Source organism: Chionomys nivalis, chromosome 2, assembly GCF_950005125.1.
Source record: "Chionomys nivalis chromosome 2, mChiNiv1.1, whole genome shotgun sequence".
Classification (NCBI taxonomy): domain Eukaryota; kingdom Metazoa; phylum Chordata; class Mammalia; order Rodentia; family Cricetidae; genus Chionomys; species Chionomys nivalis.
This window is the reverse complement of record NC_080087.1, coordinates 129,156,575-129,174,056: the sequence shown is the minus strand read 5'-3', so window position 1 is coordinate 129,174,056 and position 17,482 is coordinate 129,156,575. Positions and strand designations below refer to the sequence as shown.

The window sequence follows — 17,482 nt, the reverse complement described above, 5'->3', positions numbered from 1 at the left end:
TATATATCGATAGAGAACATATTCCTCTCATGTTCAACTGATATTTTTGAGATGGGAACTTTCAGTTCAGCATATAAATAAGTCACATTCATGTGTCACTCAACAGCCTTTCTACCTCTGACTAGCTTACAATTTTTATTTCTTTGTCGCCAATTATTTACAAACTTCATTTCATGTTAATAATATTCTGATCATGTCAGGTAATTAGAATTTATCCCTTTATTATTTTTTATGGGTTAGACAGGTTTTCCACATACATCTTTGAAAAGAGGAGCATCTATTACCAAACTAAAATATAAGTCATCTTTATCTTCTCTCTCTAATACACTGAAACCCACTGATGCTCTGGCGAAATCTCATCTCCAAGCCTAGGGACGTGCTTAGAGAAAGAAAGATTTTGTAGTGTAAGTTCTTTTCAAATGACTTGGGGAAATGCACACTAATTATGGAAAATGTTGAGAAGATCCAGAAGGTGGGCTGCTCATGTGTTTAGCGATGACAACCGATATTGGGGTTATTGCATTGCCTAACTGAGATGTGTGCACAACAGCAAGCAACGAAAAAACTGATTTTTCTTTGTAATAAGATTAGTCTTTGAAAATTCAATGTAATAATTACCCATGTTAAATCCTTGACTTTGTACACAGGGACTTTGCCAAGCAAAGATGAGACTGGCCACCGTTGCCCGTAGTCATTTTTTAAAGAGCTTATGTTGAATGAACTGTAGTCAGCAAATAAGACAGAATGGAGCCTACACAGTAGTCAGCAAATAAGACAGAATGGAGCCTATACATTTGTCTAAGGATTTGCTGACTTAGGGTTTCTTTTCTTGGTTTATGAAGCTAGCAGAACTTCCGTGTTGAATTATACCACTGTCCAGTTTTAGGCAACAGATTTCAAAAGCCTATTCAAATACTCCAGGGAAACCACACGGGGGCGCTAGAAACTCACAGTATGCCAAACAAACCCTGCATGGAGAGTCCAGATATCATTGTGATTGAAGTGTGCGTTTGACGTATGTTCTGATTTGAGGGCAAATGTAATGTCATAATTGAATAGTTTTTGTTACAACCAGAAATCAGGTTAAGAGTCCAATGAGGGAGAAATAGGTGTATATGGATAGAAACAGGTGTTTGGAAAAGGAGATTGACTAATTCACAGCTGTAGGTGACTTATACTATCTCAACTTCAGCTTCTGTTGCATGTACTTGCTGACAATTTGACAATTTTAGTTTCCATTTTCTGATATAAACACATTCATAATTAAGCGTTCTTTCCTTTGTTCATAATGATCTGCACAAGGCTACCATAGGGATTTTAAAATAATTTTAGAGTTCTAAAACATTATCTATCACTGTGTAAATATGTTTTGATGCTTATTATAGATTAAGATCTAAAGACCTGTATTGAGACTCAAAAGCAGTAAACAAATTCTGTGTTAATTATCTGAGAGATCCTGTCTGTACTGTTCTCTTTCTTTTTGAGTTCCATTAATTTAACACAGAGCACTGTGGCAGTTGCTATGTTACATAAAAATCAGAGTGGATGACCACTGTGGCTAGCGGCTTCATTCCTCTTATGGAATATAAGGGTCTGAAGTCTAAAGGATATCGAACTTGACTGATTCTAAGTATTTGAGACTCAAGTTTTCTGGCCCAGTTTCGATCACTTTTTACCAATATAAGGCCTTTGATTTCCTCAGAAGCTTTTAAATGTCCAGAAATGTTTAGTGTTCAAATTATGCATCATTCCCAAAATAATAGAAACACCTTTTCATCAGTTGACGTCAAGGAGTGGACTTACATGTTGCCAGTTTGGATAAGTGTTGAAAAGACCAGTTGTTGTTCTTTTTACTTTTATTGGTGCTTTGCTTTTGTTTTGTTTTGTTTTTTAATCTTAACTGTCCCTACATTGGAAATCTAACTTTAGTATGTGGGCCCAGGAGGTATTTATTTGATGTATGTTGAGAAGACTCCAAATTTTTCTGACTCTGCATATCTCTGCTTTCATGTGCACAAATCCTTTCGCAATTTTCAGATAGATTTTTGAGGAAATAGACAGCAAGGCTCTCTCACATGGGAGAACGGGATAAGTATGGAATGCTCAACACAGGTTGTTTCACCTTGCTTTTTCCTTCTAGATTAGCTTTTTATACTATATACCACCTGTGGAATTATGGGCTCACTCCTTACTCTAGATTCATATTCTTTCTGCTAATGTATGCACAATAGTTTTGATTGTGAAGCTCCAATAATGAAAGAATCAAGGTTTCCTGGCACATGTCAAGTACCCAAAGAGGGCTTTACTTTTCCCCCTTAAATAACAACTGTAAATAACCTTAGACATAGGCATTTAAGGGTTCCTTTTTAAGAGATACACTTGAATTTGCTGATGTATTTACCAGGTATTATTCTTTACTTTTATTTATGATATTTTGCTATCTGCTTTAGTAACTCTGGTCTGATAGTGAGTGAATCAGCATAGGACAAACTAGCCCCTTGGAATGTAGGTGACAGTTGTATGGCTGGGGCAGATTGTAAGGCCATGGACAGTAAGACCAGGATTTATCCCTACTGCTTGTACTGGCTTTTCTGACTTCAGTATCCCCTCCTTCCTCTCCCAGTTCCTTTCCCCCCGCCTTCCATCTCCCCCAGTATCACTTCTCCTTTCCCTTTAGAAAACGGGCCTTCCAAGGATATCAACTAAACATGGCATATTAAGTTTTAATAAAGCTAGGCAAACAGGCACATCTCCTTATATTAAGGCTGGAGGAGGAAGCCCCCTAGGAAAAAAGGGTCTCAAAAGCGGGCAAAAAGAGTCCGAGACAGTCCCTGCTTCCACTATTAGGGGTCCCACAGGAATGTCAAGCTACATAAGCATCACATACATACACAAGCCATAGGTCAGACCCATATAGGCTCTGTGATTGCCACTTCAACCCCTGTGAACCTCTGTGTGCTTTTGTTAGTTGATTCTGTGGGCTGTGTTCTTGTGGTGTCTTGACCCCTTGACCTCGGTGTCTTAACCCTGAGTGTTTACCCTACCAGTGTTCAGTTTTCAGCATTGTAATTGCCAGTGCATGAGCACAGAAGTGGGATATACAACACTTTAAAAGCAATATTCATATTTACTAATTAAGATGATTGCCATTATTTAGGCAGCTTCAGCCAAAACATCTCCCTTTCCACTTGGGTTCACTGACTTTCGTTTTGTCTTTAATTATTTATTGCTGCTGAAGAACATACTAGGGAAGTTGCCCATCCTAGGCAGTTCATCAAATTGATAAATGGGATACTAACATTAATCAACACCATGTAATACCATTGATGTGAACTATTCGTATAGACTTTGTATAGTTTCTCTTTACTGAATGTGATGTGAATTAGGTCATGTAGGATGCATGCATGTGTGCACATACACGCACACATACATGCAGACATGAATATGCATTGGAATTTAGAGGTCTAGTACTTACCAAATATACCTATTAACTGCACATTAGTAGATCATTGATATGTTGATAGATTATTTGCAAGGAGTTTGAGAAGTTAACACTGTTTGAATTTCGAGTGGAATTAACCATGTGCACACATACACAGACACACATCTGTTTATGGCTATGAACAGGTATGCTAGGTACCATCTAGAAGAACTAAGACTATATGTAATAAGCACCTCCAGCAGAGTTACCTTTGCCAATAGAAGCACGGTAGTTATCGTCATCCACCAGAACCTATGGTAAATATTTTAATTGTATTATTGATGACTACACAAACATAGTCACAGAGATTTCATAGCTGGAATGACATTGCTATAACTAAAGAAGAAAGGAAAATAAAAGAAGGTTTATGTGTGAGCAGGAACTATTTTAGAACCTTATGCCCCAGACATTTTACTTATAGCATCAACTTGAATTGGCCAGTTTTCAGTTAGAAAGGTAAGCATATGATTTAAATGAATATGTACAGGTCAGAAAAAATAGAAGCCCTTCCATATTCTCTGTCTGTTGCTCTAAATTGTGTGTTTCCAAACATTATTCTTTCAGATTCAATAGCTATTTCTAATATAACCATTTCAAGGATGTTATTACACCCACCTAAGTTAGAAAATACTGCATTTTTAGAAAAATAACCGGCTATACCAAAGCTGCATTAAGTTTTGCAGTTTTCTTCAAGTGAATGTTTTAAAGAGAGAAAACCTGTCCATGTTACGTTACCAGATGGAAGGCGGCCACCATTATGGCCACTGCAGTTTTCCTGGAATGGTCCACTTTGCCCTCTGACTTTTATATTCAACGATACCATTTACATAAGTCATGTAAGAGATAACTGTTGAAGGGATTTGTTTTCCACCATTTTTAGATGTTCAAAAGCAGTGTACAGAAACAGTGAGATATATTTTAGATCACGTAAACTTTAGAAGCTAAGATTTGGATTTATTTCTACATGAATGACTGACAGAAATTTGCTATTGGTTCTTGGAAAATGCAGAAGTTATTTTTATTCAATATTCTATGGGCTTCTGTGATTTTTATGCTATGCCAATTCTGATAATATTAATACTCTCTTCCCCTTTCATCGCCCCTTACTGCTGTGGTCAATGTACTAAAGAACGGGAAAGCGCAATTTTCAAGGGTTCAGTTTTCACCTGCACTTGACTGTGTTTCGTGATAAAGTGTGCCCACTGGTAGGTGCTGAAAAATCACAGGCATGCCTATTGCTTAGGGAGACAATCCCAGGCAAGCCTAGTGAGTTCTGCTTGGGCATTCAAGTGCTAAATTAAGCTCAGTAAAGTCGGCCATTTCCCTGCAGCCACAAGCTTCTGGCTGATGTAATAATGCGGGTGTCACCTTAGCTGGAATAGTCCCTTCGAATGCCTTCTCCTACACATGCTAGCTTCTATTGACTTCTTATTTAACCTGCTCACAAGGCTTGGCAAAATCAGACAAGAACACTTTGTGCTTCCATTTGATTGAAGTTTCCAAGGGAAAGTTGTTGCCCAAGCGTTGTTATAACTTAGACATAAGAATGAGAATGTCTGTACTTTAACTCCTGGTGTTAATATATAATTTCTGGGCTAAAAATTTAAATGTAGAAGTCATTCAGAGAAACATATATGAGTATAGCATATTTGCTTGCTATTTGTATATTTTAGAATGACATATGTTTATAATACTGCTTATTCTTTTGGAAGTAGAGCAGGATGCAGACAGCAGGATACCTTAGTGCAACCCTCTATACTTTTCTATATTTTCCCAGAAAAATAGCCTATGTTCCTTCATAACAATATTAACTTAGGGTGTTTCTCAGTTTACTCCTAATTATAATAAATACCCATTCTTATTTTACAAGACTGGCATATGAGCTGCTGAATATGTGATATATGAAGTGTTAAACATGACAGGAAAACCATTTTCCCAGTTATGACATATTAATATTTTGTATCTTTTGTCTTCATATTACTAGTCACCCATATAATGAACTTATGTTTTTAAAAAATTTTTCTTTGTTCCTTTGATTTCTGAAATAGTGTTTCAGGAACCCTAGCTTGCCTTGAACTCACTGGGTGACTGAGGGGGGCCTTGATCTCTTGATGCTCTTTCCTCTACCTTTGAGATGCTGGGGTACGGGTTTGTGCTGTATTTCCTGGCTAAGTGAGGTTCTTTGAGAATAATAATATCAAAACATACATAAATAAGAGTATTTTTCTTTAAAACAGAAATATTGCTATGGGAAATTTTATGTCTCAAAACTAATACAAAAATGCATTATACTTTAAACTTGCTTTTATGTTTTATAAGATGAGATAGGTTATTTTAAGTGATCACATGAAAATAAAATGACTATTAATTTTAACTAAGAATCTATTTAATCATACATGATACAAAAAATTACACAAAACATTTAATGTCTGAATAATACTTCATTAATTAGTTAAATAGTAATTTCATAGTTTTGACAATAATTGTGAAATTTTCAACTGTTGAAGCATTCTTATGATTCTGGTACGGACATGATGTTTTACTCAAAAGCTTTTCAGAGTGATATTTAGATAATTCATAAAACTCCTATTATGTTACACGCATTTCTGTATATTAATTTTACATATCTGAAAAATTTAAAAACTTTAAAACCACATATACTAGTGGTTTGTAAGCATGAATCTGTTAATCATCAATAATTGCTAGGTTATGTATATTGTCACTATGTCTAAAAGCAGTATTACAGATTGAGTATTTACTTGATATTATTTTTATTTATTAGTAACCATGTTTATCTATTAGTATTTATTAATAAATATTTATTTGGTACCTACTGTGTGCAAGGCCTTGTACTATGTCCAGTTTCATTTGATGAAGAATAATTTTTTGTCATTAGTCTGTCTTAGAAGACTTACAGTCCGTATAAATAGATACACATAGATAGGCTTCATGGATGGACACATTAAAAATGGAAACAATACTTCGGGGAAACTTAATAAAGCTTAAAACTTAGAGGCCTAATATCTTACGCACACATTTCATATCTCCGGTCTGAGAAGAATTCATCCTTGCTTTACTCTATAGATAAGGGCTGCCAAACACTCACATTGGTCCCCAACATTTCTCAAGTGGTTCATGATAAACTTCGAGTCTAAAGGAAGTACGCATTCCTTTCAAATATGCCATCTTAAAGAGAGAAGTTACTATAAAATAATTCAGTAGGAAAACACTTTCAACAATCAGATGCATCATAGAAGGGGGATGGGAGAGAAGAGTGGGAGATAATTGAGTGAGTCTACAGACATAGATCACAAGGAGACAGGAGGGAAACCATAGGTGCACAGTGAGCAAGGTGCAGTGGGAGAGGGCAAGGATTCTTCTTCACAAGTAAAAAGGCATGGTTACTGATTTTTTTAATGTTAGGGTTAATGAAAGGGAAGAACCTTAACTATTCAATGAAGACAGTGTAAGAGCAGAGGTTAAACTCAATGTTGTCTAACTATTTGATCATCAGTCATAGTGGTTAAAACTACACAGTACTATTGTTCTATAGTTATTATATGCATGGCAGTGTCCTCCGAAATTAAATTACAAATTTCACTAGTGAGAATAGTAAATATTTAAAAGTCTTGATTTACATTTTAAGTTAAACATGGACCATTTGTGTGAGTGTGTGTGTGTGTGATGTGTGAGTAAGGGCACATGCTATGGTGTGTGTAGTTAGAGGACATGTTTTTGGAGTCATTCCCACTTTCCGTTGTGGATTCTGGGACTGAACTCAGGTCTTCAGGCTTGTGTGGCAAGCCCCTTTATCTACTGAGCTGTCCCACTTGAATAATAAACGTTTCCACCAATCTTTCACGGTAGGAACTTCCTTTGACTTGTTAGAACATAAAATAAACTTCACCTTTCCAAGGAAGAGCATTGGTCCTGGAGCACATGCAAATGATTTGCAGCTATCTATTTATCTTTTATTTTCTTAGGAATCAGCATAAAAGCAAGCACTTAGTAAAATTTATATGATAACACACTAATTAAATAAAAAACCATTATTGATCTTAATGAAAATTAGAATTTCTCAGTTACAGCAAAGAAAGGAGAAGGAAATAAAACACATTATTCCTGGTTGCTTAAAAGGACCAACCAAATTACTAATTGCAAGATGGATGGTCCGGGAAATGAATGAGTATGGTGGAGGACAGCATAAATCAGCATTGTTAGCTTCTCATTTTTCTCTAATTAACTAGGAGGGATCTAAATGGGCTGTTTACTAATAAAAGAAGCTTTATCTAATTATTTTGTATTGTTAAATAGAGATTAAATACATAATCACTAAGCACTAGAATGTCTACAGGTGCAGAATAAAATTTTTATTACTTATTGAAAATAGACAATGTTTTTATATTTTTCCAGAAAACAATCTGTACCTTCAAATTTATACATTTTTGAAGTTGACAAGAAATTTTCATAAATATTTTCAATTGTCCTGAAGGATCTGGCTTGCTTCGTAAGGAAGGTTAAGGAATATCCAGAGACTGGAATGAAGGCAACCACATTTCTCTGGAGACCGTAAAGCACATTTGTGTTATATATGATGCAGTCAGAAAATCACATGGTCCTATTTGTTATGGATGGTGAAGCTGTGCCACACCGGGGCGTGTGTCATCGTGTATGTCATGTTGACCAGGGGAAGTCAGGGACTCCACCTCAGCACCTCTGCCTTCATTTCTAGTCACCAACCCTTTTCTAAAGCTTTTAGAGACATGCCTTTTAAACAGACAGTTGGAGATCAGTCCGCTTAGCTGTCATGTTGTGAGCCGCATGCTTTCCTGCCTGAATAGTTGACCTCACTCAGAGCAGAAGTATTGTAATGAACATGACCTTTTCTAGAGCTCTTCTGGGGAACATGCAGGGAGCCTGACAGGGAAGAATCCTACAGTCTGCATTTAGAAGATGCAAAAAGAATTTTTAAAGGCACAGACATCTCAGAGGATAGTCTTCAAAACATTTGCTTTATTAATAGTAACTTCTACCATATTTACTTATATGTATATATGCTTATATTTAAAGTAGTGCATGATGCTGCTGAATGTCAAGGAGTGAGTAAAACAGTAAAGGGAAAATGAAAATTAAACAGGAAAAAGAGGCACAGTTTCAGAGAGCCTTGACATCTAGGGTGTTTTTGCCTGGTAAATAATACTCAGGATGCCATTACAGTACATAAAGTCACAGAGATGGAGATTGAGTGCCGGAATGGCACGTCTCATGTTGATACCCAAAATGCCTGGGCTCTTTCCCTTCAGAACGTCAATGTCCGTTCTCAAAGAGTGAAAGCTATAATGATCTTTATTGCCTCAAAGACTGGGCACAGAATGCAACCTAGGACAGGAAGGGGTAAAATGCCTGGGGTGTGGTCCAAATCCAGGTGACTTCCAGTTTGGCTTACTGAGCTCTTTCTGCGTTCCTTCCTCTTCCTCACTGTCGCCATTGTGGTCCTCTGGTTTCCATTCCTTTTCTCCTTGCATTGACCTCCACGAACCACTTATTAACTGGTCAGTGCATGTGTTTTGTTTTATCTCGGGATTTTTTCTTTCTTTTCTTTTTTTGCTTAGCAGAGTCGAGAGTGACGGTAGGATTTGACTAGCCTCCAGAAGTCAGTGAAAATCTTGTATGTACCAAAGTTATATATTTGTTGCTCAGTAGGACATATGTGGTATTTGAAAAGCTCCTCTGTTGAAATAATACCTGTTTTTTTTTTTTTAAAAAAACAAAGACAAAGATCTTCAAATAGACTTATTATTGAAACAACAGATGATAACATCTAAGAATATCCAGTCTGGGTTTTTTGCCAGTTCTTAGAACGTTCCCTTTTTATATGTGTGATATAAATTTAGAAACTATGTCCATGCAAGACTTAATATTTTATTTACCTAATGTATTTTCTTTCTGTTATTTTGGGGGATATAAATGACTGTGTTAATCAGAAGCCAAACAGTATTTCATTGTATAGACTCTGCCTTTTGCTTCCATTCACTCAGGCGAGGACTACTGGAAGTCTGCTTCATTGAATGGAGTGGAACTATTTAGATTTACTCAGATGTATGATGTACTTTGCTGGTTGTTACTTGATTTTCACCTTTATCAAATTATAAGCAGAGACATAAAGAGTTCAATTAATAATCACTGATAAATAAAGTGTGATTTATTAAGAATCAGAATTACAATAATCTATACTGGGATATTTTTCATAATTAGTAATTTGTATATGATTACTTTTTGAGACAGGATCTCTCTATTATGTAGTGCTGGATGTTCTGGAAGTCATTGCATGGACCAGGTTGACCTCAAACTCACAGAGATCTGCCTGCTTCTATCTCCCTAGATAGAAGGCGTGCACCACCACACCCGGCCATAATTAGTACTTTGGTATTACTATTAATAGGAAATTATACTATTAAATATGATAGATATTAGTGATTGTACCAGGTTGAAACTAATATCACAGATTTCTAAATAATCGGAAATTATAAAATTTATTTAAAAATGAATATAAGGCTGGAAATGTAAATTAGTGATAATATACTAACATAGCATGCCCAAGGCATTGGAGTCTATCTCCTGCATCACAAAAATAAACAAAGAACTGTAAAAAGGAAGACAATATATAAAATATATGTAAAAACATATATATATATGTGAAGCAATAATATGGAATAGAGAAATTATAAATGGATTATCTAAAACATCAACAGTATCAATTTCTCATCAAGTTTTGGAGTTTTTAGTGTAGTTATTAGTTATTAGTTATTAGTATTATCAGAGAACCAGTACTTCTGATAGGATGGCATCATTGATGCCAGCTAGACTGAGGTCCCAACAGATCACTTGCAAGATGCTTTGCTTTCTCGTGAACACTGGAGTTGCTCATGCCTGGCATGAACATGTTATATTCTTTCAAAGACCCCATTGCTGCACAGTAACACACCATGATGATCTCAGAAATGAAGAGAGGTTAATAGCATCCTCCTTGATGTATCATCTTTTAATTTTTGCTTTTCTGAACACCACTCATGATTTTGCAAATGCTCTTCTGTAATTCTCTTTAAGGATATAGGCCTGGCCTCTTTCCCCAAAGGATAAAGATGAGATGACAAATTATCTTTCCCCCAGTGGAACTTATATGATTGTAGCAAGGTATTAATATGTTGAGATGTAAAAATTATTAACAATGTTGTGTGAATCCGAGGGAGAAGTTGGTGAGGGTTTGGAGGGTGAGAACATGCCACTCAGTTCTCTTTTCTTATTGAACCTGGGGTTTACTGAGCATTGAGGCTAGAATTCTGCCTTTTGTTTTTCCTAAGAGGAAAAACAACAAGACTGTATGCCCGTCCCATAATTGTAGGCTTAGCAGAGTGCTTCTTTTCACATTAGAGTTTGTGCAATATGGAGGAAGATTTGTTTAGTATGACTTGTGAGTTGGTGGATTGGATAAAAGCAGTCAAGTGGCAGAGAGGACCCGCGAGTGCACAGCTCCCCTGGTAATTGCAACGCTGCCGGCCCTCCTCCAGTCTGCTAATAGATTTCCCCAGTTTCGCTGCACCAGGTGAAAATTTCCTCGTTAAGGAGAAATTATTCCATTTCCTTTCATCATTTATTATTGAAGACGAAGCGTGAGTGGAGGAAGTTTCCAAGATGACAGGGTAGAATTTTAAACAACAACAAAATTCACACTGGGAATCAGAGAGAGAGAGAGAGAGAGAGAGAGAGAGAGAGAGAGAGAGAGAGAGAGAGAGAGAGAGGAAAACTCGCACTGTTTATAACCCAGAACACACAACAGGCTCCCTGCGGGAGAAGCTGAGCCATGCTGTCTAACCAGCAAAAGATTATAGCAGAGTGTGTAAAACTCCCATTGTCTCCGCTCCTTCTAAAATTCCACTCTTTTGCTCTGTGCATCTGAGTAGAGAGGAGGTAGAGTAAGGGGGCCGTGTCCCTGCCTCTTGGTGTGTCGTTGCTTTATGGTGTAGATTGTACTATGAGATGATGTAAGTACAACCTTTGAAGAATTACCCTTGAAATCTGAAGAGAAAAGCTGATTGGGGAAATCAAACTTGTTTCTATTGTATATTTTAGAAGACGTAGCCCTGTAATATAGATTTAATATATATGTGTTTAAAAAAGTGAAAATAAACCAGATACCAGCATACATATCAAGTAACAGAAGGATCGTTTACTGCACACGTTTTAAAACCCTGTGCTTCAGTGCAGTGTGTTACCTCAGCTGATCATTTTCCTAGCTTGGTATAATGCTCCTTTGATTTATCATATAACATAAATGAAGCGTTTCCCACCAAGGTTTCAAATATAGTATTGAATACCAATTCAGAATCTGTATTTCTTTTAGCAATAATTGTGCTTTGTATGTGTTCCAAGCAAAGATTTTTATTCTCCTTTGGAAAAATAATCTTGTTACATTGCCTTGCCCTACAATACAATTCTAACTAGTTTGAAAAAACAAAAACAAAAGCAAAATGAAAAACCAACTTCTTGCGATGGTGATGGAAGTTCTGTTAGCAGAAAGAATATAGGTGTGGACAGAAAAGTAGACGCAGCGGTGTGTCTGAGGCTGTTTCACTAGGCCTGTGCCCATTTGAGAAAGTGGTTCTCTGCCTTACAATGTTCCTCATACTGTGGGGACCACCAACCGTAAAATTATTTTTATTGCTACTTCATAACTGGTATGAAATGTAATACAAACATCAGTGTGTTCCAACGGTCTTAGGCGACCCCTGGGAAATTTGACCCTAAAGGGATCACAACCCACAGGTTGAGAAACGCTGATTTAGGGTTATTTATTCATCCTGAATTTAGTACTGAGGAAGTTTAACCTTATCTGATTTGCTGGCCCTAAGCCAGCAATTGTGACTTTAAGCTGTCCCCTTTCTTTATTGTATTGGGGTTCTACTCATTAAAATAAATGAATAAAATTTGATATCAGAAGAGGTTGGGAATAATCGGTTTCCTTCTGAGTGCAAGGACATGCCAGCAGCTTTGTTTTGCACAGAAGAGAAGGCCTTGGGAGACAGGGCTATCCTGCTCTCTTTCTTGGTGGTTGGGCTACTTACAAACAGGCAGCTTCTAACTTGGGAAGGGATCAAACCTAACTTTGTCTGTCACTAATTGCTATCATGAGTCAGAGTTAGCATCTATTTCTCCTTGAAGGGGGCTGAAAATTGCTGTATGATGTTTCATGTCTAAAATCAGAATTAATACCTGTGAGGTCATGAGTGAAGTCCTATAAAAATCCTTCTTGGACATCACATGAATACACTTACTCAGACTTTGCATCCATTTAAGGTATGAACACAGATGCAGTAATATGTCAGTCTGTCTCAATGAATTCTAATTTTCAAGATATACCAAAACATCAAGTCTGCTGTTGATTACCGAATAAATTACCAAAATCTAAAATATCTCATTTTCTTACTATGAAATGATTCTAACAAACAGCTTGTGAGCGTAAAATATGCAGTGTGTAGTTCTAGTTTGAAGTATTTGTTTCAAAATTCTCACTTGATGTGATTTGCGGGGATGCCATTCAGAATAGCTCCTGTACAGTACAGGCACACTGGTGGCCGGTTGTCCATCTCTAACACACGATGACCTATTTGAATGTAAAAAGTTTGCATTTTATCTCCTGTCATTCATTCCTGAAAGGCTTTATATTCGAAGAAGAAGTTGGTTAGTGCTTGCATCTTGTACAGCCTAGTTCCTGAGCACATAGCAAAGGGCTTGGCTTTTCTCAGTTTGTAATAATAGGAATATCAGTAGTTCAATAATTTTCTCAGAAAATACATTGCTCTGACAAAATACACATTAAAACTTGTGTATGTTAAAACTCCAAATAACAATTTAACAACAAATTCAAGGCACTGGAAGAATGCAGTGTTTAGAGACCAGAAGGGCTGTAGACTCAATAGGAAAGCAAATTGACTTGGGAAAATGAAAGCTAAAATAACCTGCACCAAACTGACAGTAAAACCCAAGGAAATAGTTTGCATGTGTGTGTGCATGTGGTTGTGCGTCTTTCTCTCTCTTCCTCTCTTGCAGGCGCGTGCACACACACACACACACACACCAACTTGACTCTCTCTTTTTAAACTTAAATTATAAATTATTTGAAGAAGGTTTAAGATTAAAACAGGTGAAATGCAAATGATTTAATTAAGCTATATTCTTTTTTATTTGGAAGAAAATAATTTGACTTCTACTACAGTTATAGATGATTTCTGATTGTAGATATTCTGTAGTCAGCTTAGAGGTTGGTCTGCATGACCTAAGGAAGCAAACTTACACAATACAAAGTGTCAGGCTTAACCCGCTCCCTGTTGGAGAGGATAAAATATATATTGACTGATATCTACTTTCTGTGGAGCACTGTCTGGGCATTGAGGACAATACACAGATGGGAGGTACGGTAATAGCCTCAGCAGCTCACATGTGTCCTGGGGACATAGAGAATACGTTTCCTGTTAAAATGCACAGAGCAGACAGCACATACACAAACTAGTTTCAATGTTCCGTGTCCCTATTTTTACATACTGCATTTGTGGCATGTTTTACAATTGTCTACCAATAACATTTCTATATTGCACAAGGTTTTAAACGATGTATTTAAAATGTGTGCTTATATTGCTCCCTTGCTGCTTGACATGATTTACTTTATAAAAGTACTTTAAATTGTTATTCTTTGATAACTTTGCATTGTCCATTTAAAAATTACTCACTTTGATTCTATGTGGGTGTGTTTTGCCTGCATGTATATATTTACCTCCTGTGTGTGCCTGTGGAGGTGAGAAGACAGCATTGGATCCTTTGTGCCTGGAGTTATATACAATTGAGACACATCCAGGAACTGAACTCAGGGCCTCTGAAAGCACAGCAAGTGGTCTCACAATTAGCTTCTGAGCCATCTCTCTAGATACAAGTTGTTTATTTATTTATTTATTTATTTATTTATTTATTTATTTATTTTTCTTAGTGGGTTTAGTTATTTAATTATGGTTACTTCCATGAATTTGAGCTGGGTCGTTTACTGAAACCTGGAAAATTTACCAGCGGCTATCCTACTGAAGAAGATGGCTTGTCCTCTACCGCAGCTATATCCTATTAGAGTTTGGTAATAACACTTTATTTAGCATGAGTTAGAGCATCTGTTATCACAGCCGTATGTTTCAGTTTCATTGCATTGACTGGCAAACTGTTGTAATTTGATTTTATTGTATCCGATATTGCTGGAAGCAGCCCTCAGGTATTGGGCAATAGATGATTTCCAGTAGCATTTTCATTTTTTTTGCACCTTAGCTCTTTACCAATTATTTTTCTATTGGTTTTGAAATTTAGTTAAAAGCTGGCTTCAATCACTCTTGTGTCTTCTCTGTTACACAGAAAATTACACTAATAACTTAATTTGTTTGATAAACATTTGTTAAGTACTATCTGTGGGCCAGATGTTGTGGTAGGTTTTGGGAATAATCTGATGAATGAAATGTTTATGGAGAGAATGTGCAGTCTTCCGTAATGTTGGACACCCAGGTCAAGTAGATTTGTTTCACACACGTGTAAAAGTGTGAAGAGTAAAAGTCAGATTTTGGAAAAGAAGCTACAGATTTAGGAATCATGCAGCTGGGCTAATAAATCCCAAGACAGTGACTAAATGTTCAGAGGGAGAGAACTGGTGTGCCTGGAGCAGGTGTCAGAGGACAGAGCCATCCAAAATGCTACATCAGTTACAGTGGATAAGAAAACAGGGTGAGGGGGCTGGAGAGATGGCTCAGGGGGTAAGAGTACTGGCTGCTCTTCCAGAGGTCCTGAGTTCAATTCCCAGCAAGCACATGGTGCTTACAACCATCCGTGATAGGATCTGATGCCCTCTTCTGGCCTGCAGGTGTGCATGCAGAGCACTGATACACAGAATGAAACAAAACAAATCAGAGTGAGATGCTACTCGGGAGAAGGCAAACTCGGTCTCACTGTGTCACAAGGATGAAGTGATGAAGTGGGTCACAGGGAAAACACTTCTGACTTTTTTAAAAGGAAATCCCTAATTATTACTGAGTAAAAAGATTAGAATGGTAAATATAAGATTTTAAAGAGATCAGGAGGGTGGGGGGTTGTGAAAGCCGGAGTTGTCAGCATTGCTAACTGTCTGAGGCCTCACTCACAAGGGCTGGAAGAATTTGGATTATATATTTATATAGTTTTGAAAGATAAAGAAACATGAATGTGCTTGGAGATGGAATACAAGAGAATTTCTGGTGTGTTTGAAATGAAACAGTACACTGGTTCTTATTGTGATTTTGTGCTTGAGTGTTTGGACTAATCTTGAATCTTTCCTGTTAAATTCCAGTCAGTCTGTTACAGAAGAAACCTTGAGAAAGGCCAAGGAGATTGGGTTCTCAGACAAGCAGATTGCCAAATGTTTAGGACTGACTGAAGCCCAGACAAGGGAGCTGAGATTAAAGAAAAACATCCACCCTTGGGTTAAACAGGTAATGTACTATCCCTCTCTATCAAGGATTTCTGCTTTGAAATGTAGGTATCACTTCAAAATCATAACAATAAGTGCTTAGAAAATGACCCCAACTATTTGATGCCCATGCCATTGTTAGGTTTGTTCAGCACAGGGCTGAATCATGTATGAAGTGGAAGGGATGACGAGACAGTGAGATGTAAAGAAAATAGGACTTCTACGCTTTAAGGAAAATCACCAAAATTATTTCTGCTTTTGCCCCATGTCCAAACATATAGGTAGTGACAGAAATTCTTGGCGTAATAATATATAGATCAGCACAGGGGCCGAGCCTCTGGAAAAAATCATTTTCTTTCTGGGCACTTACTTTTTAAAGGGCAATACTTTATTTTAAGTACCCCATCATTATGGTTCATTCAGTATTCATCGTGATGGGGCTAGACATAATGATCTAATCTAATATTCATGGCAATCACACATGAACGTTCATAGGTATGCCATTTGGTTGGCTTTCCCCCCTTCTTTTAATGGAAGGAGTGTCTTGGCTTAAAGTACCACCAGCTGCTTTTTGTCCTTTAGAATCATTGACTTTTCTCTGTGGGCTTAAGGCGCACACATAAACCCTTAGGTCACAAGCTGGAGTCTAAATACTTTCTGCTCAGCGAATATTACCTTTCTTTTTTCTTACCAGCTTTGCCAGCTTGCCCTGTCAGCCCCAAATTCTTGCTCACTAAGCTACTGAGAGTAGAATTGATTTTACTTTCTCCAATTATGTCCAATGAGATCGAGATTCCCCATTGCCTGTTTGGGCTTTATGGTATTCGTGTCACCCATTAGTGCTGTTACTAACTTAAATCCTATACACTGATTTGCAAACTAAAAACGTCTTCCTGTACAGATTATTTTGGTCTGACTTATATTTCAATATAGAACTACTTGGTAAGGTGAGTTGAGTGGGAAGCAGTTTTGGTGATTTATGAACACTTTCTGTGGGAGGTAGTACTGCAGAGATCCAAGATGTACTGAGATGTCCAGTTACATACTGCTCAAGTGAACATTAGACTATATTGTTATTTCTTTTGTCCCCTTTGTTTGCAGAATCAGTAAGCGATTTGATTATACATAGCTTAGTAGACATTATAGAAATATGAAAGGAGCACAAAAATCTGAATCTTTAAAATTTGTGATGGGAAGAGTATAATCCTTGTCAAGTAAAGAATTTTCTCTTGCAGATTGATACATTGGCCGCAGAATATCCATCGGTTACAAACTACCTGTACGTTACCTACAATGGCCAGGTAGGAACTACACAAACGTCACATGTAGAGAGCTCTGGGCTTAGGGGTAGCTCAATTAGGGAATGCATATTTTCACATCTGGTTATCTGATGACCTTGGTAAGGAAGTGGTAAAGAAGTACCATGAAGGACAGCTGCCATTAGGAGTTACTGTGCCCATTCTGATTGGCATTGC

The 17,482-nt window shown here is 37.1% G+C and overlaps 1 protein-coding gene across 1 annotated transcript in view; it reads left to right on the top strand.

Moving 5' to 3' along the window:
• Cps1 (carbamoyl-phosphate synthase 1) overlaps nucleotides 1–17,482 on the top strand; it is a 109,754-nt gene that overhangs the window by 57,348 nt on the left and 34,924 nt on the right. Inside the window, exons 22-23 of the mRNA XM_057761411.1 lie at nucleotides 15,888–16,029; nucleotides 17,243–17,308. Coding sequence (XP_057617394.1) covers nucleotides 15,888–16,029; nucleotides 17,243–17,308 — 208 coding nt within the window. The remainder of the gene's footprint in view (nucleotides 1–15,887; nucleotides 16,030–17,242; nucleotides 17,309–17,482) is intronic.